The 23,533-nt window shown below is 39.5% G+C and overlaps 1 protein-coding gene and 1 long non-coding RNA gene across 2 annotated transcripts; both read right to left on the bottom strand.

Moving 5' to 3' along the window:
• Positions 1–16,103: 16,103 nt before the first annotated feature.
• LOC308408762 (uncharacterized protein) lies at positions 16,104–18,212 on the bottom strand (the record flags this gene model as incomplete). Its single annotated transcript, XM_080901173.1, has 6 exons — positions 16,104–16,223; positions 16,374–16,539; positions 16,669–16,843; positions 17,252–17,321; positions 17,439–17,662; positions 18,110–18,212. The coding sequence occupies 5 exons, from the start codon at positions 18,210–18,212 to the stop codon at positions 16,374–16,376; spliced, it is 738 nt and encodes a 245-aa protein (XP_080757299.1). The 3' UTR covers positions 16,104–16,223.
• A 655-nt stretch (positions 18,213–18,867) lies between these two features.
• LOC308409315 lies at positions 18,868–22,819 on the bottom strand. Its single transcript, XR_013974003.1, has 3 exons — positions 22,568–22,819; positions 21,663–21,751; positions 18,868–18,953 (listed from the first exon to the last, which is right to left on the bottom strand). It is a non-coding gene; the product is annotated as an uncharacterized lncRNA (long non-coding RNA).
• Between the last annotated feature and the right edge of the window lie 714 nt (positions 22,820–23,533).

The raw sequence follows: 23,533 nt of genomic DNA, 5'->3' as shown, positions 1-23,533 counted from the left end.
TAGGGTGGGTCCACTTTGTGATTGTATGAGTATGTGTCCTCCTGATTGACAGCAGTTGATCCCTACTCATCACAGATGGTGGCTAAAATGCTGACCTTGAGATTTCAAAATGGGCCTTCGTTAAGCAATGGTGACATCACAGATGCTACGTCAGTCACTTACACACCCTGTTATTGTTCTTTCATTTCAGTGTTGTGTATCATTAACACTGATGTTCCTGTTTTTTTAGGAAACGGATTTATTTCTTAAAACAGCTGCGAAATTGTAATAAGGGGATATGATTTGGAGATTAACTGTGAATGATTCAAGAGCTTTCACCCACATCTATGTTCATTTAGCATTGGATTACCTCAGTTGTAAAACTTCCCATTTCAGCCATCCAGTACTAAAGTGATGACACTTGAATTTTTCCATATAGCTAATCATGCTTTTCTTACAGGTTTTCATGATCAGTTTAATTCTTCAGGGCTAAAGTTTCATGGAAAGCTTGCTCCCACTTTGCCCACAGTCAGTGGGTGAATCAAATCTGTTTCCTTGCCTTTGCCGAGTTGGTATCCTTCTCCTGTTTGAGTTTGACACACTGTGATCGCCTCTGACAGTTATGCTAACTTTTTGTCCTACTCATGGAAATTATACTTTTTTTCCCCCACAGTGGAAGGGGGAGTGTCAGTTAGTTAATGTTGGGATCCTTTTGCTGAAATGTGAGTGCCAGAGAGGAGGCAGCAGCAGAACAGTACCACATATAGTACATCGAGAGGGAGAAAAATACCAGTGAGATGATATTTGCTCCAAAACAACATGATTAGATGGTACACTGTGTGCACAGGCATTGACATTCATGCCATGCCAAAACATCTATTGTCTTACCGCTTTGTGTTTGTATTCAGGACAATGTTTTGCATTATCATTGCTGAAAGAGAGATTCTGTGAGTGTTTGGTTGTATTTATATTTCTTTTCTATCTTAAAATTATTACAAGGGTCAAAACTGTTTGGAATCAACCTGGTAGTTCACTGGAATCAGCTGTAAAAAATAAAATATGGACTTTTCAGACCAAAAACTGAATGCTTATAGAAGCAGTTAAAACCTGAATTCTTTCTAATGATCAGCAGGGGGTGACTCCAATTGTATATGAGTCTTTTGAAACATGACCCTAGTTTTCACTATACTTTTGAGTACAGTAAACACCCGATAAGGTGACATTTACTGCACAACCTAGACAGATGGCTAGTCCACTGCAGAGACTACAGCACAGAAAAACAACACAGTTATCCTGTGGGTGGGACATAAGATAACTTTTCTCAACTTCTAGGTGACCGACTCAAGTGACTGAAAGAAAACTCAAGATACAGTTAACTGACATATGGCCTGACAGTAAATAGTGTTACCAGAGCCTGAGCCTCTACTAGCAACCAACTATAAGCTTCAAAGATGGACCAGGACAAGGGAATTGCTTCATGTGTGCACACAGGTTAGGCAGAGATAAGAGAGAGAGAAATGGGACTCCACATTTACAAACCATTCGTGTGGTTTGTATAGCTCTGTGAATGGTCTAAATAAAATTCATTTAAATAATGTACAAATAGATGTACAAATACAACCCCAGAAGTGTTTCAGGATGGCTGCTAAGTGTCAAGACCAGTTCCTAGATGGACATGTGCCTTGGTTACTGTGTGATTGGCAAATGTTTTTGTTTGAGCATGAGCATGAGTTCCGAAAACCATCAATGGATTTTCTCCGCTTATCTGGGGCCAGATCACTGGGGTCTGCAGCCTAACCAAAGTTGCCCAGACCTCCCTAGCCACCTCCCCTAGCTTATCTGGGAGGAACACCGATGTGTTCCCAGACTAGACAAGAGATATAATCACTCCAGCATGTCCTGGGTCTGCCCCTCAGAGAAAACTCATTTTCACTGCTTGTATCTATGATCGTGTTCTTTTGTTTACTCCCCAGAGCTATTGACCATAGGGATGGTAGGGTAGGGATGTAAAAAAAAAAGTATAGTAAAGTATAGTACAATAGTATAAGCCATTTTGCACAGAAAAACATTTGAAAACAACTGGTTTGCAGTATTTTCACAAGAGCAGCCACATCAAAATAAGGCGCTTATTTTTGCCAGTGGTGATCTGAAACTTTCAGCATGACAACAAAATGGAAAACATCTATACAGCAATGTGTTTCTAACATATTTCTACCTCTGCAGTCTTGGTAAAATGAACTATTGCATGAAACCAGTTTGAATGATTGGGAGTTAAATGTTGTATGAAGTACAGAAACCTTTTCTAAAGGGTTCAAAAATCAAGCCATGGTCTGGAGAACAGACATGTTCTCCAGACCGTGTGGCCAGCTGTGTTGTAGATGAAAACAGATATGACATTTTCTTCTATCTAACATTGACATACATTCATACTCCATCAGAGAGCAAGATTATCTGGCATGCAGACTGGGACCAAACCACCAAACTTCCAATTGGTAGGTAACCTGCACTACCACCTGAGCTACACCTCAGCATGAGCCTTAAGTCTTGCTCAAGGACAGAAATAGTCATTCTGATTCAAAAGGTCAATAACTGAGTGAAGTGACCCAGAACTATGTGCATTGCAGGCATTAAAAGAGCAATAAATAGGTTTTGTTTTCAAAATGTTAAGTAAAGATGCTTCCATACTTCCATTACTTTGTTCAGTGCTGCATTTCTGCTTTCAGGTGACAAACCTATTATGAGGCCAATGGATACAATTCAAAGTAACACACCATCATGATTGACAAATGATTTGAATTACTGTGTAAATTATTGTATTCTCTCTTATACTAATACTATTATTATTATTATAGTTTTGTTTATAAATTCTCCTAAAAAACACAGCTAAGTCTTTTGACTGCCACATTGCAGCATTGAATTTTGAAATTTTTGCCTGTGAGTGGATCAGTTTCTAGACATTACAACGGATGTGCTATATTTTGTTCATATGTTCTCTATATACTGGAGTTTTTTATAAACACAGAAAAAAAACTATATTCAAAAATATCACCCTGTTGAAAAGGCTGAAAAAAATAACTAATGAAAGTATTTGTCCACAACGCATCCAAAGCTTTGCAGATCATTAAAATAGTAACTCTGTAGCATCCTTTCAAAAATTTCCAGGTAGTCAAATCCAGCTTATGTGACTTTGAAAGGCATTCCAGTAATGCAGTTATGTACCACTGAAGTCAAAAACGCATTCAGTCTTTTGTTTGTTCGTTGTTAGCTGTTATCTGCATTGTTCAGAAAGATTCAGACAGCACTCTTCTCACTTTCTATTCATTGCGGTTCTGCACAGTGAAATGCTTTGTGGGTGGGAAGCAGTTCCCTAAATGATAAATCAAATTCCCAGACATAGATAACTGCATAAAAAAGCATAAATTAGTTTTCTTTATCATTTTTGAGAGACAGATAATAAAAAAAAAGTGAAAACAAGTGAAGCACCACAGGAGTGGAGGCTATTACCATGTGTAATCAGACTGAGCACGTTCCATCAGACTGTTTATCTGCTGTTAATTATTATTGTAATGGAGCAGAGCAAAGGATCCAGTCTTCTCCCTGTCTCTTCACTCTCTGTAGGCTCTCTGCTCTTTATCAGGCAGTGGGATGCAAAGAAATGCTAATATGGTCCAATTTATTTCAGATCTATTCTGTCCTCCCTCTGTCGTGCACAGATATACATCAGTTTTGTCACCCTCTTTAAAATCAGTCCCATTCTGCATGCTACATGCATCATAATTAAAAGCTGCAACCTAAAAGTCTCAGAATTGATCAAACACTATTAAGTCAACATCCAAATGCTAAACAAATAAAATGAAATAGTTCTGTTTGAAGACATATAATTTATCATATTAACACCGGTACGAGTACGAGTACTTGAAATCTGAATTCAGATTTCAAGTACTCGTGTTAATATGATAAATTAAAAACACAGCAGATAGTTTTATTAATTTAAAATTAATAATTTCACTCATAAGCTTTTTAAATGAGTTGGGCTCTGGATCCAATGTTAAAGGTGGGTGTGTGAATCAAACTATTACTATTAACTTCGATTAAATTGATTTTCACTGGTTAGCATTAATCCTAACCCTCACCTATGGTCATGAGCTGTGGATAGTGACCGAAAGAATGAGATCGCGGGTACAAGCGACAGAAATGAGCTTCCTCCGAAGGGTGGCTGGTCTATACCTTAGAGATAGGGTGAGAAGTTCAGCCATCCGGCAGGGGCTCAGAGTAGGGTCGCTGCTCCTCCACATTGAAAGGAGCCAGTTGAGCTGGTTTGGGCATCTGACAGGGATGCCTCCTGGGCACCTCCTGGGTGAGGTGTTCTGGGCATGCCCCCAGGGTCATCCATCACACTCACCATCACAAGTCCATTTATTATAAGTAATGGTGTTATTGGGCGTTAAGAAAATGAATCGCACACTCTGATCAGTAGGAATAAAGTCTATGCAAATATTCAGCAGTCTCATTTTCATCTTGATGCTCAGTCAGCAATGCTTGGTGGTGGCCTAAATCACATTAATCAGATTCACAAGTGAAGATATTTGGTGTAGGTCCACAAGTCCAGTCGCTTTCTTTCTAAGCTCCCTGATTATCAGAGAAGTAACACTTCATGTGATTGGAAATATTCCCAAATCAAAATTTTATGGTAATTGTTCATCAAAGTCTAGGAACTATTAAAGTCTGTTTATGATTTATGTTTATGATTTAAAGCTGTTGGAAACAATTTTCAATATTCATTAAATGATTTCCCTCTCGTTCGGCAGTGGGTAGCCAGTGTTTCTTTACAGCATTGCCAGGAGCTTGGCTGCAAAAAGGTAAGCTTTTTCATTACCACAGTGCAAAATCTGTATTTCTATCTCATTTCAAAGAAATGTACAATCATCTGTGCCCGACTCTCTCTAACCACGTTTGAAATAATAAAAACAGCACCCTATCTTCAACATAAGCCAAAGCATCTGGGTGTAATTGAAAGAGTGAACTCTTGGGGCAGGAACTAAAAAACTCTACCTTCATCCTTCCCTTTTATTTTAACTCTTACCTCTCACTTGTAATAATTCAGCTGCACTATTTACTTGACACTACTTTTACCTTCCCACTTTGTCGCTCTGTGTGTCCTTTCTTTGTGATGTACAAGGACAGGATTGGTTCAAGTGAGGAACAGATTCCAAAGTGGTGCAGATGAATAAATACATCAAAGACATGCACATAACTATATAAAAAAATAAGCTGAAGAAGGATAAAATCTTGTCTCCTTCTTTGTGTGAGTCACTCTCCCCTTTCACCCTTACTCTCACAAGACGTTATGTAATGTATCTAATAACATTATATCGACTGCTTTCTCCTTTTGAACATAACTTAACCAAACTAACTAAAAAAGTTTTAATTGCCTCATCTGTATCCAGACAGTGTCAGTAGCCTAAAGTGTCATAGTTCTGATGTAACTAGAGCAGCCTGCTAAATATTGATTTTTTGAATTAAAAGTTAAGGGGCCCCAATTAAAATGTTATGTTGTCAGTCAAAGCGTATGACTTGTTGACAGCATGTTTGACAGATCTATGTTCTCTTAAAATAATCCATCTGTCTACTTAACATGCACCACACTGCCCTTCCACGTTCTCCCTTGTTCTGCCAGCTGCTCTGCTGTCTTGAGAGCAGAGACTGATGTCCATTTCTATCTGAATTCCTTTGGCCACCCTTTTGTTTCTCTACAGGCTTTCAGCTACCATGGCAAGTTCTCCATGGTAAACTGAGCATTTTTTTCCAAAATTGCCATTATGAAAACTTCCATTGAAGTGGTGAATAAAAAATTGGAATAGAAAACACAAAAACCCAGCAAATGAATACACACAGAGACAGCGGTAGAGAAAAGGAACCTTGAGAAAGAACGATAAAGCAGATAAAATAACGCCGTCAGAACTTTACAAGCAGGCTTCCCAAAGTCTTTTGCACAATCACTTCGAACAGGGTTAAACACATTGTGTTTCAGCTTACATGCAAATGAAATGTTAAAAGATTTCTCACTTTTCTTCAGCAATAAAAGATCCCATATGGACAGGGCAGGTTGTGAATGACTCTTTTACTCCTGCATAAACTGCCATTAGGACACTTCCATGAGCCCATTCACATTCTATTCAATTCCCGTACAGAAGCCACAATAGAAAATGTGAAGACAAGTGAAGCATTTATACTAATCTACAACTCTGGTAATCAGCGAGTTTCATAAAGTGCATTAAATGTGTCATTATGACTAAATTCAATTAAATTAAATGTCTGGTGAAAATTCTATCAACTGGAAATTGTGTTTGTGCCATAATGGTTTTTTTCTTTGGAATTTCTCCAGAAATAATATTCAGAGTGTTGGAGAGGCTTAGTATATACTATTAATAAATGTGTCTTAATAAATGTGTCCTTCATCACTGTGACCTCACAGAAGTATTGTGGTCATAATTTTTCATTACACCATCACATTAACTTTGCTCCCTACACAGACTTATCCTGTCTTATTTGTCAGTTTTGTCTCAAACGTGACTTGAAAGTTGCTTTCCTATGGGCAGTGAGAGCAAGTTACGCAGGTCAAAAAGGTCTAGGATTTAATTGGCTGTACCTCTAGTGGCCAAAAGTAAACAGTCAAAGGAGCTTGCAAAGAAAAGCGTCTGGACTTCTTTAAGTTGCTTGAAGACGTTTCACCTCTCATCTAAGAAGATTCTTCAGTTCGAAGGTCAAATGGTGGGGAGTCCCAGATTTAAACCTAGTGGGAGTATCCCCCCGCAGAGGGACAAAAGGACCCCCTGATGATCCTCTAAACGCCTGAGCCAAGGTGTGAAACTGGGTGAGGGTCCCAATCAGCCAGGGTTTCGGGTGAGCTCATTGTGAAACCTTATCATGCGAATTCCTGAGGTCAGATGGTCCAAAAGTAAACAAATCTCCAAAGATCCCCATGACAAATCTGAAACCAACATTGTCACATCATCTTTCAGTTGTATCCCCTTGAAGTATAGGAGGGCTGACTTTTTACATAATTCACCTATTTAAATTGCATTAACTTTGTAAGGAAGAAGCTCAGACCTTTCCAGCCAACTCCTTCAGTTCATCTGTTAGGGAAAATATTCTAAAACACTTCTTCAGTAAAGACTCAGAGAAGAGAAACACACAGAGTTCTTGCTAGCAAGGGCAGCTCCCTACTGAGAGACTCGCACTAAGAAACTGCCCCGGTCTTTATTTATACTTCAGTGTGTGTGTGTGTGTGTGTGTGTGTGTGTGTGTGTGTGTGTGTGTGTGTGTGTGTGTGTGTTACTGCTGATCAAAGGGTCAAACATCCTTGGTCAGGAAGAGGGTAGCCTCCCCCTCACCCTAGATGGTTCACCCTAGATAACACGGTGAGGAAGTCCTGCAGTTCATCTAAACAAAGAGCACTTAGACTAAAACAAACGTAACTACGTTAATCCTGCCATAAAACAATAAAACCATTGGGCGCCTGCAGCCTGTTAGTGATCACACACAATTAATTATATGCCTCTAAGTATACATGGTTGAATATTTCCTAATACAAATAACTACATGCAGTATTCTACCATATGCAAACTTATATCACTAAAAGATTATACTGACTACTAAATACAATTTTCCATTGACATCATCCAAGAGGACACTGAGGTGTTGCCAAATGAGACAAGACAACGAGTCTTTAATCTGCCCCAGAACATCCTCCCATCAGGACATGCCTTGAAACACATCGCTTTAGACGAAACACCTCAATTGACTCCCTTTCATTTTAGAGAAGTATTGGCTCTTCCAACTGACCAAGCTCCTCACCTTATCTCTAAACCTAAGCCCAGTCACTTTGAAGCTCATCTCATTCTTTGGGTCTCTAGCCATAGCTTATGGCCATAGATGAGGGGTAGGACCATAGATCAACTGTAAATCAAATGTTTTGCTTTCATAGTCAGCTCCATCTTCACTACAGCAGTTCCATACAGCATCAACATCACTGCTGATGCCACACCAATCCTTCTGTCAATTCCTGAGATACTTGAACCCCTTCAAGTAACACAAATGTACTGCACCCCTGAACTGGTGGATTTTCCACACAAAAACTGAACAGTGGCAATAATTTTTGCATTGAGCTGAGCAAAATGATTTGCTAGAGGTGGTGTAATATTAATTAGATGTGACTAGATGTATTATTCTTGGTTTAAAAAGATAATACACTGCACACAAATGACTGTAAAGGACTGTTATGTGAAATATCAGAGGGTGAACTCTGACTTAAAATCATACCAATGCATGGAAATATATCAAAGTGTATGTGTGATCAAAGATACGCATCCGTCACTGTGTTTGTGTGTTGATACTGTTACTACCAGAGAATGATAATTATCAGCATCCGCAGGCTGAAGCCTGTTGGCACTCTCATCTCCGTTAGCAACAGTAGGAGCTATTACACCACACGGGCGAAGCATCACGGCTGCTGTTTGGATGTATGCAGTGTATTCACTGACACAAGGTACCGTAATTGGTTGAATTTACTGTGGACATTACTGTCTGTAATGTAAATCTGTACAACACCAGACATGCAGTCGGGAGGGGAATATCTTCCAGAATATTTGCTTAATTAGACTGTACACATTGTCGGGGTGGAACGGAGGTCAGAAGCTTGGTTCAAACCGGCACCGTCACATCTAGCTGAGTAGCTAAGCTGTCACAGCAGCCTCCCTCAGCTTCATATTTAATTTAAGTGTGCTTGTATGTACACATTAAAGACAGATTCAGCTGTTCCACTGAATGTTAAAATATTTATTACATTTGTATCTGCCATCTTCAGTTTCCCAAAGCAGACTACATACAGAATGTCATGCCAGACTAAAACTGCAAAGACAGACGGTTCATATAACAGCAGGTGTGAGTAACCGGGAGTCACTCATACCTGCTGCACATGACTTCAAGAGTTACAGTGGGGCACACGATTTCCCTAGGCTTGCTAATCAAAACACACCGGAAGTGCATAATGGGCCTGAAGCCAAGTCAATAATAGCTGTGTCCAGGCGCCGTGACTCAATCAACAGCGTAGCTAGATTTAAGAACTACTGGTCGTGTCCAAATTCATGGGCTGCATCCTCCTGAGGACCCGGCCTACGTAGACCGCGAAGGCCGGGTCCTCAGGAGGTCGGGTAGGCCGGAAGTAAACGGCCGTGAAATTGGACCGTCTAGCCTTCTGATTAGCGTCACCGCTGTCTCGGTGGAGTTTAATAAACTCAGCCGTCTGCTCCTTGCTATCTAAAATATAACAGGACACTCGCGTAAATTCTCGACTGCCTCATACTTCTGTTTAATCAGTTTTCTGTTTGATGTTTAGTCAGCTGTGTGAAAACCAAGGAGGAACCCACCCGGGAGATTAATAAAGTTTTATTTTATCTAATCGAATCTAATAACTTTAATCTCAGCCAAACCGATTTACTCACGAACAAACAAAACACTGAAAAAAGCCCAACAATAACATTTTTAGGTTGTCTAAGTGACTTATATATATTACGTTTAACCCGAGCAGCGAAAGTCCGCGGTGATCTGAAAATGATGTGCCGGGAGTTGTCCCCGTTCTCAGCCGCATCAGTAACCCTCGAGCTCCCGGCTAGCTATCGAGCTGGTGGGTAGCAGACGTCTCCGAAAACGTCGAAGCATTTTTGCAAATATGCGATATCTTGATCAACCGAGCAGATATTTGATGTTTACACAGCTACCTTCTCGCCTGAAAATATGTTAAAAGTTTATTTTGTGACCCAGAAAGATTAGTATGAGTGATTTTAAAACTTAGTAGCGGCCGCCATTGTTGGAAACTGGAGTTTGGCTGGGCCGCGCTATGAATTCTGGGATATGGTAGGCCACGAAGGACACACCCGACCCATCCTTCAAATTCGGGGAAAATGAGGACGCATTTGTCGGCTGCATTCGGAGGAGTCTACGCATGTTTTGGACAGCCTTCGGCGCGTCGCTGTGACGTAATCTGTCTACAAATGCGGCCTCAGGAGGATGCAGCCCATGAATTTGGACACGACCACTAAGTTCTGATAATAAGGCCCCCAGAGAAGAAATCAAAAATAAAGTCTCCAGATTTTATTTTCCTGCTGTTTGAAATTGGCTTTAATGTCAAATGTTTCTTCATAGACTTATGCACGATTTTATTTATCGACATTTGTTTGTAGAACTAAATAATTAATCAAGCAGAAATAGGGTCTAAAAACTTATCGGAGCCTGTAATATAGTGATATAGTACACAGCTCGCTGTTTAGATCCTCCAGGCTGGTGCGATCTGTTTGGGTTTCGGAACTGGCACCAATTTTTGCATATTTTGATAATGCTAACTCTTTTTTTCTCTGAAATTATCCATTCCCGTGTCTTCTCATGAATTTGTGAGCTGTGTTTTGTGATTTTCTTTTCTTTGTAGATATGTGCCCCTCCCCCACAATTTGTTTTCCTCAAAAATTAGTGTGTGGCATTGCGTCCTAATTAGGTATTTTAATTCATATACATTTTTTTCTGACATTTTTACTTGTTGTCTTATTGTTGTATGACGTTTAGTATGCTGGAGCACAGTTAGCTTGCTGTAAAGGCACATCAGCTTTGGCATGTAGGTGCATGTCTCAGTGTTAGGGACAAACAGTTCAAACAACTTAAAAAGCAGCTTTAAAGGACAGTGTTGAAAATCTCTGTGGTAGATGTCTATAGATTGCAGTCAGAATTCTGTTTTCTCACCCCTCTCCATTTAATTGTACAGTCCTAGCTACAGTGGCCGCTGTAGGACAAAAAAATATAACTTTTTCTTATGAAAATTACATGTCAGTAGGTGAAGTGTGTTATTTGTCACAAAACCATTTCACAATGGCTGTTATTAAAACTAGCTGTAGCATTATGGCTGTGCTTTAGACAACTAAGACAGATCAAAACATTACATTACCTGCTGAGCCAAAAGCCGTCAGCATTGGTGTGGCTTTAAAAATCCTTCTCGTTCTGCAGTTCAATCCATCAAAAGGTTAATATTCTAATATTTGCTCTCATTTTATCCCAGTGCCGACTGCCTTGTCTCTTTCCTTCACATTTTTACTTTTTGGTGAAGTGGACATCTCAGAAGATAAAACATAGGAAGATCCTTCATATCATGAGTCTGAAGGTGTAGAAATGAATCAAAGTCTGCCCCCACAGCACGTGAACACATAAGAGTTCTCCTCCTCCTGCAGTGTTTTATATAAGTGACTGGTTTCTAGTGACATATATAAAATGGAATCAGGCAGAACCGTGATTTCCATGTTGGCCAGAAACATGGCAGCTTTTTCAAACCAGCACCTAAAATTGTGTATTTTTAAAGGATTTTAAGGCAATTACAGCAGTTAAATGATAATCAGCGCATCTTTAAATGGTAAATGGCCTGTATTTATATAGTGCTTTTCTAGTCCCTAAGGACCCCAAAGCGCTTTACATATCCACCCATTCACACACACATTGGTGATGGCAAGCTACATTGTAGCCACAGCCACCCTGGGGCACACTGACAGAGTCGAGGCTGCCGGACACTGGCGCCACCAGGCCCTCTGACCACCACCAGTAGGCAACAGGTGAAGTGTCTTGCCCAAGGACACAACGACCGACACTGTCCAAGCCAGGGCTCGAACCGGCAACCTTCCGATTACAAGGCGAACTCCCAACTCTTGAGCCACAATCGCCCCAAATAGTGTTTTTTATGAGAACAATATTCTTTTTCTTCTATTAAAGAACTTCAAAAAGCAACTGACTGTAACCTTTAAGCTAACAAGCGAAGGAAATTGTTTTCTGTTTGTAGTGTTGATAAAGAGCAAAGGCTGCACTTTAATGCCTGTATTTATATTTTTTTGTGGGTTTTTCAACACAGTGTGAGGCTGTCTAAGACTAGTGTGTGTGTATAAGTGGATAAGAAAACCACAGGAAGGTGCTGTCATCGGTACGGAGCTGGACTAAGAGTAAAGACTGAATGCAGCATGAGCCGCAGTTTATCAGAAAATAAATCATCCCAACAAGCAGTGGTAACGATGTCTCCTAAACACTGAAGGATGAAGAAGGACAAGATTTGCATAATATGTGTGCACTCAGGGTATTGATTTTTTTTAAAAAATAAAGAGTGCATGTAAACAGAAGTGCTTTAATCCTATTAGTAACATACAACAGGCATATAAACACTATATGTGCAACAGGTAGGAAAGCATAATAAAATTTGATAAGAAAAGTACTCAGCTCTTTTTAGATTATTTCAGTTTTTCAGATATCACCCCTTATGCTGAAAAATACAAAATGTACAAAAACAGAAGTTCATACATTTTATAACCAGACAATCTTTAGTAGTATTCTGTATATCCATGGATCAGTCCTAATGTTTAGCAAATTCTCATGAACAGAGTGTAAAACATGAACACACAGCCACCCATATCCCTGCAATATGTTAAACGATGTTCTTTGTCCTACTTTTTATACATGCCTGTTGATATTCATAACATGAAATGAATTTGCAATTAACCCTTTATTGACTGGCCCTTCAAATTTACCGGTAAAATGGGCCCGCCGGTGGGCCCATGGTCAATAAAGGGTTAATATCATAACTTCTCACTACTGTTGAGCACATAAAGCAGCAACTGCCTGTGTAAACAAGAAAAGTATTGCTTTTTTATGTATCGTTGGCTCTTGTGAAGACCAACAATGTTGCTACAATCAAAAAAATGAAATTGTGTGGTTGTTACATTTACAAGAGTCTAACTGGATGAAGAGGATGGGTGCTTGACAACTATGTGAAAGTTGTTATAAATCTGTTGAACTTTTCTGCTAACCAGACTTTAATGAACACTGCAAAAAATAACTCTTTAAAAAAACTTGAAATAATCATGGAAGGTATTTTCCACTATATTAAATGGCTTTCTATTAGTATTAAGTACTTCTGTTGGACTAATGTAATTGGGTTGGATTAACTCTATTAATTTAAGTCAGACTCATCTGCAGCAAATAAGGCGATTCATTATTAATTAATTAAGTTGGTCCAACTCAAGTACATTAAGTTGAAATAACAGAATTCTGTAATGCTAAAATAAAGCAATTTAAACATGTGGAAATCCTTTCTGTGATTTTTTTTTAAAATTTTATTCAAATAGTTATTTTTTGGAGTGTACTGTTCCTTGGAGTGTTCATCTTTCAAAGATCATGAGACGAATGGAAAAACAACATATTTGTTCATGTATCCAGTATAAGACAAGACAAAAGTACTAGTACATTCTAATTTGGGTGTGAAATACTGCACCACGGAACATTTAGTGATTTTTCTAGCCTTCATTGTGTTCAATACAAAACAACTGCACAACACCAACTGTCTGCCATCTATAGGGCTTTGGAGTTGACGTCACGCCGCAATGCATTGTGGGAGCGCAGCACCATTTTCGGGGTCTACTAATTAAGACAAACATACTGTGTTGGAACGACGATTACAAGATGCTTAAAAGCAGCTCAAAAGAGAATGGACTGTATAGATGTCACGGGGTGGAAAGGGACAAGTCATCTAAGTTTTTCTACTATGCATGTTTTGCTGCGTTTTACCTTTTTAATATTTTAATATTGTACACTGGTTTATTTTAATGAGTTTTACTGCATGTTTTAATGGTATTTATTTGGTGACTTGTCCTGGAAAGACTCCGCCCCTACCTGATAATAAACTGATCACACCTGCGAGAGATCCCAGAGAGGCCAATAAGAGGGCCTGACAGACCACAGGAAGAGTCGACCGAGAGGCTTGAGAGACGGCCAGGAGTAAGTGGTGCCAGGCGGCGACGCCTGCGAGCCGAAGGGGCTGGTGGAGCTGGGCGTTTGACAGGAGGTGACCAGCGACTGGGGACGCGCCACCACCAGCGACTAGGGACGTGGAGTGAACAGGCGGACGGCAGTAGCAACGAGAGCCCAGCTTGTGCACTGCGGGAGAGCAGAGGCGGCGAGACAGCTGGTGCCGATTTGCAGTTTTAAAGAAGCGGCGGGCGGAGTTGAGAGCTCTGCCCACCCGGGGTAAGTCTTCAACTTATCCCCTTTTATTGAATGAAAACTGCCGAAAAGAATAGTGACTGCCGCTCCCTCCCTTTCTTTAGCGTACCAGGACGCGGAATGCGGGGAGGAAGGCGAGGATTCCGCTGGGTTCCCCTTTTACATCACTTCGCTGGACTTTTTTAGTTCTTTGTGACTTTTATATCGTGGCGGATCCCACTGGACTTTTAATGTTGTGTTTTATTGATTTTTATTGTGTTATCCCTTGGCCAAGGTTATTTTAATTCATTTTACATTTTTAACTATTTAAATATAATAAATTATATTTTTAATCTTACAGTTTAAATTGTGTGCTTTCCCTTGGCGGCTCCACTGCTCAATCCGTTTGGAGGAAGGTTTCCTTCCTTCGCACAAAACCACTGTGGAAGTAGAATCAGCCTTCCGCCCTCCGTTACATAGAGACCGATTTCGTTCAGAGGCGAAGTAGCGGTACTTGCAGAAAATAGCGTGCATTGGAAATGTGGACCCGTATGAAATAAGGCCGTGGAGTAGAAACCCTGAAGACCAACCGCTATTGACGTAGCCTGACATATTTTCGTACCTTGTCTGTGGAGTCAGCGCATACAAGTCGTCATTCAAACAAAGGTAAGTCAGCTCGAGTACTGCGTGTGAAATGCGTTTGATTTCCCTGCAAACATTCAGATTAGTGCAGCATAAATTCATTCATGAGGGGAAATTACAGTGAGAACATGTGGAGGCTGTTAGGTGTATAACATAGTGAGTTCAGTGCATTGATGAGACAGTCCTAAAGGATTTAGTTATTCTTTGTGGTTAAAGAAATTGCAATGATTTATTAATGTTTATTTTAAATAATCCTAATTATACATCTTGCTTCCATGTTTGTATCCTGTGTCACTAAAAATACATTTTATTTTAGTTTTATATATTGATTAATGACCTGCAGAATCTCCTGATCATACTAAGTGATTCATAATTGTCACTTTATACTTTCTCAATCTCTAAAGTGATTACATCCTTGCATTACATCCTTTAGGTTCATTTTCTGCAGGCAGGTTTCTGACAGAACAGGCAGATTTAGAATATAACATGCAGCGTTCTATAGATGGACACATAAAGAAATGAAAAAAGACATGTATGTGCTAACTTTCTAAACACTTTGTTACATTTATGATAAAGTAGATAAAACACATTTACGTCGGCCTTTGCTCATAGTTCTTGTCTTTAAATGAACTTTGTCTGTGTGTGTTTCAGGTACTGCACTCTCAAAGACTGAATGAACCAGCATTGCAGCCATGGGTCACTGTGAGCATCACAGGGAAGGTTGAAGCAGCCCACTGCACCTGCATGGCCGGAGTCCCAGAGACCTGTGTCGCTTCTCTTCTGTTTAAAGTAGACGCAACAGTGTTGATCTGTGGCACAAGGACTGCACTGTTAGACATTTTATTGTATTTTTACATTAACTTACTGGCAACACTATTGCCAGTAAGTTACTGTAATTACTGATCTACAGTATCTTTACTGTTGCGATGTTTTACAGTTCAACCACTTTACTGTAAACATATATTACAGTATAACAGCTTTACTGTAAACGTGGTTTACAGTTAGAAAGACTTACCGTGATTAAGTTTTATAGTATCACTGTACTGCAAATGTGGTTTATGGTATAACACTGTAATTGTGTACAGTATAATTTGTTTAGACTGTAATTGTGTTTTACAGCATATAAAATAATATTAACATTCATATTCAATATAAGAACATTTACAAAAAACAATATAATTCAATAAAGTAGTCTCAGAATAGTGAATTAAACCAACATTTATTGTTGATATTTTTTTTAACAAGAAAAACATTTTTCAACTGAATAAAAACAATGCCAATAACCAAAATAAATAGAAGCGTACATGAAAACTACACAGTCCTTCACCTTTCTGTCTGATTTTTTTTAAGGAAAACAGTTTTTCATTCCACTAAAAACAGGACAAACCCACCAGCATGAACATTAAATAAACTATTACAATTATAAAACAAAACTCATTTACAAAATGTAATAATTATCAGTGGGTCCCAGGAAATAGAATGTGACATGGGATTTAGATTTCCGTTACCAGGATGGTCGGGTTCAGCGTAGTCTTCATCACCACCTGTCAAAGACACATCATCAATATTCATGTTTGCTCAGGTTATTCACTTGTTCACATCTGTCTGAGATCATTCATACTGTTGTATGGATGTGTGTACAGTATGTATATAATTATCAGCTATGTAAAAGATATTATCATCTCTGTTCTTACCTAGTTGGAAGTCCTCCATTCAAACTCAGAGAGCCGCTGGAGGAAGGTGGTGATCCGAGGGCTGATGCTTGTAACCTTCCTCTTTACGACACGACCTGTCTTGCGGCTTGTACCAAGTTTTGCAGGGCATTTTGTTCCCATGTCTGGATTGATCCTCACAAAGAACCTTTTAACGGAAAAAAGGCTGCTTTAATTTCAAAATTAAAACATACGTTACAGCAATCACCTATATGTTTCTGCAACTGTAGTCAAGCTATCACATATATTTCATTCTTAAATGGTGTAAAGTATTTACCTCTGTATCATCTCCAGTGTGATGGACGCTGACTCCTGATACTCAAGGTTGAAAACGTAGTATGACGCAAAGAAGACAGCAAGGGTGCTGGCAAAGTCATGCATCTGCTCAGGCTCATAAAATACCTTGCCCTCCAAACTGATCATCCAGCGGCTTGCAGACATGAAATTATTCCCTAAAAACAGACAAGAGTCCAATAAGACAATGTGCTCACCCTTACAAATAAGGTTTCCAAAAGAATGCTGGATAGCAGGCCTCACACTGTACAAAAATAGAATCCACACGGTTTGCTGCTATTTCTCTTATTATTTATTATCTAATGAAAATTATGATCAATTACAGGAAAAAACTGCCTTATGTCTTTGCATTTTGGCCTGTGCTGAAATGTTAGGTTGTTTTTTCCTGTTGGTCATTGTGTATAATAAATAATAAGAGAAACAGCAGCAAACTGTGTGTATTCTATTTTTATACAATATAAAACAGACAAACCCCTGTTAAGTAAGTTGTTGTGGGTACAAATACCACAATAATTACATAGATTTTTTACAAAAATATTACAAGAGGATTGAAACTATTTACTTACCAAGCGCTATTACCCTTGGTGTGATGGGTAAGGTCATCTCTCTCTCAACAGACATCTTGGTGGAAAAAGCCTTTAAAACACAAAACGAACTGATTTGAATGATGATACCCAAAATCATTGAAATATTTTTCCTTTGTTTATGTTGACAGTATTGATAGTGCATGTGTAAAATTTTAAATATAATTACGTCAGCCAAGATGAAGATTGAGTCCTCTTTTTCTTGGAAGTACTTCATCAGAAGGAGGATGGCTGCTGTGGCGATCTGGTTGTGGTTCAGCTTTGCACTGTCGCACTCACGTAGCAGATGTTCAATCTCCTTGTTCCACTGAAGTCTCTGGCTTTGAAAGAAGTTCAAAATTCTCCTTCCTTTCGTAAGAAGGGCTTCACTGAGACGTGTCTCTACCTCAATATCTGTGAGTGTGTGGAAGTGAGTGCAGAGGCCTCTTTTAGTAAAAAGAAATGGCCAATGCTCTTGAACCTCACATAAGGTGGGGGCAGGCCAAGAATTAAGCATGTGCCTCTGGTAAATATAAGTCAAAGACATATAAGTATTTACATCTGTTGTTTCAATTGCTTGAGGACCTGCTGATCTGAAGACAGTTGACATAGTCTGTCTTTTTGTCTCCAAAGTTTCAGTCGTTTCTCCTTCTGGTAGGGTTGTGGGTTGCCAGTTGATGCAACCATAGCTATCAAGTTCAGATCTCCCCCTTTTGATGGCAACATCACCCTCATTGTTTTCCCTGGTAGACCTTTTCCTTGGCTGCCGGATTCTGCTGCTGACATTGTCTCTATTTACATGTTCAACTCTTGTTTTAAGCTGTTTGAGTAGGGAATAATAACCACAGCCTAATTGCTCACCTTCTGCAGTCTTATCTGCAAAGGTAGTGGGATACTTAGATACAATAGCTCTAGCTACCTCCCCACAAGCAGCTCTGTTAGGGTTGGGGCAGTGTACTCGCATTCCTTCTACAACAGTCCTAATCATTATTCTCCTGTCTTCTGGGTGAGCCATTCCACCAGTTGCCAAGGTCTGTGAAAGTCTTGTTGGCATCTTCTCCCAGGGAACTGAAAAATTGCTGATCCAGGAGGTGTTGCTTACATTTGGTTGTGTGGAAGGGAGTTGACCTGATGCTTGTGCAGAACAGAGTGAACTACCCTGTAGTGGCATTTGCACAGTTGTTGAGCAGGTGGTTTCAGGTTCCTTTGGGTTGTTTGAAGAGCCAGACTCCACTTGGTCGTCGATATTCACACACACACATAAACACAGCAGAACAATTCCACATTAACTATGTACAGATGGGTTTTTTGGAGTATTTATTGAGTAATACTCTTATATAAGACACAAAAGCAAGAGTGTTGGAGAAATAATACCAATGGCAATGAAAGCTAGTTTTAGTTTTGAAAGCTATAACAATTTCAAAATAACTCTCAAAATAACTAATTTACAACTATTTTCAAGATAGGACTGCAACCATTTATGACATTAATGCATTCTCACCTTTTCTGAATACTTGAACAAGTCTTCGACTTTGAATTGGTGTCAAGAAAGGCTTGATATCATCAGGCTCAACAAACAGGAGATCTTCTCTGTTTCTAACACCAATAATGTCTGTCAGGTGCTCAATAACTGCCCTCTTTGTCTCTTCATGCAGGTCAGGTAATGCCAGGTTAATTTCATGATGTAGGCTGCCGCTGTCCATATCTGCAATGAATTAAGAGGATGATATTGAATGATGCAAAGATACAACGGTTAAACCTGAAGCGATATACACTGGCAGAGGGTAGTAATCAAACAAACTGTCTGCTTGAACACATATGAATCTTTTTTCAGAATTGTGTAGACAGTGAAGTCCAAGGTTGATCAGTATCACAGATTGAAGGATGTCCAAAACAAAGTGTACTTGTTTGTGACTGATGAGGATCACTGAGATTTTTCCAAAGATGTGGCCACATTCATCATGACCCATAGCAACAACAAGCCCTTTGCAATATTTTGTTCCTTTGTAAACTACTGCTGATACCTCTGACGTTGTTTCTTTCATCAAGCCAGCTGTCCTGACAGACTCCTGAATTAGACCATTGTACAACTGCTCATCATATTCACTAGTTTCACCAACTGCTTGAACTGCTGGAGCAAACAATGGTCCACTGCTGAGGTACGCCTGAAGCAGCTGGTGCCTTTCTGCCAGTGTTTTACAAAGGTGAACAAAGTTGTGCAGTTTCCGGGCGCATTCCTTGAAATACGAATGCTTACTCTCGAACCGGAGAGTCCACAAGCGAATAAGAGGCCCAAAGTGCAAAAAGAGGTCACTATAGTGCAGTAAATAGTGATGCTTGGGCTTGAGTGGGTGATTAGGGAAAATTGTGTGTCTTGAATGAACATACTCCTCTGTTATTATCTTAAGGTATGCAATCTGGTCATGATGGATCTTGGGAGCACATATGAGCTCAACCATTTCCTTGAGCTGTAGATAAAGTTGCCAGACCTGACTGTCCTCAGGATTTTTTATCCTGTCACCAACCAACAATGGCAACAGTCGCAACAGACACCAGTTCTGTGCTGCAGAACCAGAAAGTTTTTTGCCACACTCCTTAACCTCACATGGTTTACTGAGACTATCATTCCCTGAGTATTTAAACTGTGTGATCGACCTGTTTAGTTGTGCATAAGTGAAATGCTTTTCCTGTTTCACTAAATGACTGATGTACAATGCCAAGTCATTAGAGACTACACCTTCAAATAAATCATGACCCAAACATGGGGGAAGCCCAGTACAGACATGAAAATATTTCAGAGAATTAAAGGATGAGTCAAACTTTACCCCCTGTACCATGTCTTGGTCAGTGGTGGATAGCTGTTGTACACTCTCCTTGTGACCAGTGATGGTTCTTTTTGGACCAAGCTTTAGTGGTGTCTTTTCAAAGTCTGTCCTTTCAATCAAGCAGTATCTACAAAAATGCGTACTACAACTGAAGTTTTCAGTGAAACCACCTAAGCAGTGTGAACCAAGATTATCTCCACAAATGGAAATCAAGGCCGCTTTGAGGGTATTTCCATCATCTGTCTCAATCCCTGTATCTTCTAGATCTTTAAGGTCTGTGATAATACTTGAGAAAACTTTCTCCTGACCAAATGTCTTGAAGTCCCTTTCTCTGCACAGCATCACCAACTGCATGGGATCAACTGAAGAGCGATTGTGTGGCTGGACCTCACCTAGACTCATGTAAACCCCCAAAACTTTATGTTTTTTCTTCCCTGACCCAAGAGGATTCACAACCTCAAATCCATCCTGGTAAAGGATGATGGACAATGAAGAAGGATTGTCTTTTAACAGAGCATTTTCTTTTACATTTCTTCCATCTGCCACATCCTCTACAACCATGTTGGAAGAGGTATGATTTTTGGATTGGTGATATTGCTCTTTAACACTTGACTGTCTAAGGAGTGATTTTAATGTCTCTTTGATGGAAATGTACTGGCAAAAGCATTCCTTTCCAGCAGCATCACTTCCCAGATAAATCTGGGTGGGTTCAACATAGTCAAAATACTGCCTGTAAAATGTTCTCCTTGTTTTGTCAGATCTGAGTATTCCTTTGTTGTATATTGTGAAGACATCCTCTTTAGAGAGATTTTGAATAATCATTTCTATCTCAGTTTGTGGTATGTCTAGCTCAGAAAGCTTGCCCTTCAACTTGTCAAAAACATCTGCCATAGAAGTGCTATGGACATGCAGAAATCCATCAAGAATACATTGTATTGTGCTCGCTGGCAACAGCATCTTGGCTTGCATTTTCAGGTAGAAAAGAGCCAAATTATGTAAAAATGTCTCTTGTTGATTATCACACTCCTCTAGATGATCACATGGAGTTGGAGTCAGATTCTCCTCAGAAGGCTGAGTACAGTCTATATTTTCGGGGAGAGTTGACACCTGAGTTGTTATCACCGGCTTATGTTTCCTGGATAAATGTGTGGCAAAAGATGAGCGCACTCTGAAATGTTTGTGGCAGTCATCATAAGGGCAGACAACTTTCTTGCCATCTTTAATATGAAATCTCAAGTGAGTGCATAATGCTGAAAAATTCTCTGCCACATAGAAACATGCCTCAACTCCACAAGCAAGATTTCCTTTAAAATGGGTGTGTTTAGTCTGAGCCCCGCGATAGCGGTGGTTCCTGTGCATATGGGATCTGAATGCAGAAAATGTTCGATAGGAAGAAGGACATTGCTCTATTCCACATGTGAATCGATAATTAGCTGTGTGCTGATGTTTCTTCGTATGATAACAAAATTGTCTTAATTCTGAACAAAAAACACCACAAAATTTACACCTGTACATGGCTGCATGTGTCTGAATTTGAATTTCCAAAAAAATGTTGTCTACCTTTATTCTCACTAAATATGTCTTTTTACCTGCTGTTTTGTCTTGTCTGTCAAAGAACTGAGGCTACATCACACTGTCAGCGCGGCCAGCAAGGGCAGGAGGACAGCAATGCACCACACTGGGCGGGAAAAGACAGAGAGACAACTGTTAATTTAATATTGCATTTATTTAACCCTTGAAAAATATATTTACATAAGCAAATAAAAGAAAAAAAAACACACAACCCATCTTTTCCAGAATAATTCAACTAATTCCCTTTTGACCAACCTAACACAGACGTTACATGGTTTTCATATGAAAAAGACCCTGGAAGACGTTGTATTAAAGGAAAAAAAAACATGCTCCCCTTCCCACTTAAAAAAATAATAAATATTAAACTTAGGTTGGAGTTCCTCGCGCCACCAACCTAACGTTATTTTAACTTTTTAATGTTGTGTACTGCAGCTCACACAAAATTAAATAAAGCAGGCTAACCTACATGAGCAAGCTCAAAACTGGATAAGATTGTTTTAGCAGTCTCTAAATTTCCAAAAAAAAAAGTTGTCTTACTTTATTCTCATTAAATGTGTATTTTTACCTGCTGCTTTAGCTGAAGCTAAATGTCCCACTGTTAGCGTGGCCAGCTTCTCAATAGTCATAGAACAGAAGCGCAGGAGGACAATGCACCACACTCGGCGGGAAAAAGACAAAGACTGTCGTTGCGCCTGTGTTCCTCGCCCCTCTCCGTGGAAAATATATGTCTAAATATTTATTTGAATAAGAAAAGAAAAAAACACACACAACCTATTTTTTCCAGAATAATTCAGCTAATGTGCTATTTCGACCAAGCTAACACCGAATTTAAGCCCCCCCTCCCCCACACACACACAAAAAATATATATGCTCTTAAAAATTAATAAACGAGTATGTTAGGTAGGAGAGTCCTTTGCATTACCTTATGACGTCCCGTTTGCAGTTTCCACACAGAGGTCCAACAATAACGAGGTGCAAAATCTTTTGTCCTCTCGAGCATATCGTAACGAAGAGTTAACAAAGTTGGCCTGTCTTTCCTCTCCTGTCAATCACTGGATCACAGGTCATGTCAGTCAGGATATGGAGTGGTGGTTGGTAGAGATAGGTTGGTGGGCGGGGCCAGCATGCATTCAGTGTGTGTTTCACTAAGTTGGGTTGACTAGTTCCCAGAAGAGTTCTGTACATGTAAATGAGCAATTCAGTTACTGCTCGACTGAGAAGCCTCCGCCAAATTATTACAATATTCTCCACTGACTGAAGTTCGCCTTTGGCAACGCAGTGGCAAGCACACATTTGCAGCAGCTGTGCATGTGCATACAACTGCATGCAGCCGTGCACAGAATGATCAGAATTCTTGAACCTTACACACAGGCAAGTCCCCTAAAAAGTCAAAACCATAATACTTTCACTGGTATCATACTGACAAATGGCATAGGTTGGAGGAAAATCTGGAAATGGTTGGCAGTGAAAGAGTTAAAATGTAATGCACTATTGCAACCAACCACTGAAAGAGTAAAAATACACAAACAGTATGATGAACCATTCAAATCACATAATACAGTAGCACTACTGCTAATGTGTTAACGGTAGGTATAACTACTACCGCAATTTTAAAAAATACAGTAAGTAAATGTAAAAAACCTTAATATACCCATAATGCAAAGCAAATTACAGTAATTAACTGTAGAAATGTTTTCAGGTAAGTTACTGGGCATTTTGTGGTATTTTACTGTGAAAAATACAGCAAAGGTTAACAGTGTGTTACAGATGAACCTGCATACTGGGTTTTGCTGGGTAATGTGACCAAGATACAGCCAGAGGTTGGCCATAAGATAGATTTCTCCTCTTCAGCTGCGCCAAAAAAAAGGCTCTTGATCAAAACATAAGC

Source organism: Rhamphochromis sp. 'chilingali' (assembly GCF_963969265.1).
Source record: "Rhamphochromis sp. 'chilingali' genome assembly, chromosome: 13".
NCBI lineage: Eukaryota > Metazoa > Chordata > Actinopteri > Cichliformes > Cichlidae > Rhamphochromis > Rhamphochromis sp. 'chilingali'.
The sequence above is the reverse complement of the archived record's forward strand: the minus strand, read 5'-3'. Positions and strand labels throughout refer to the sequence as shown.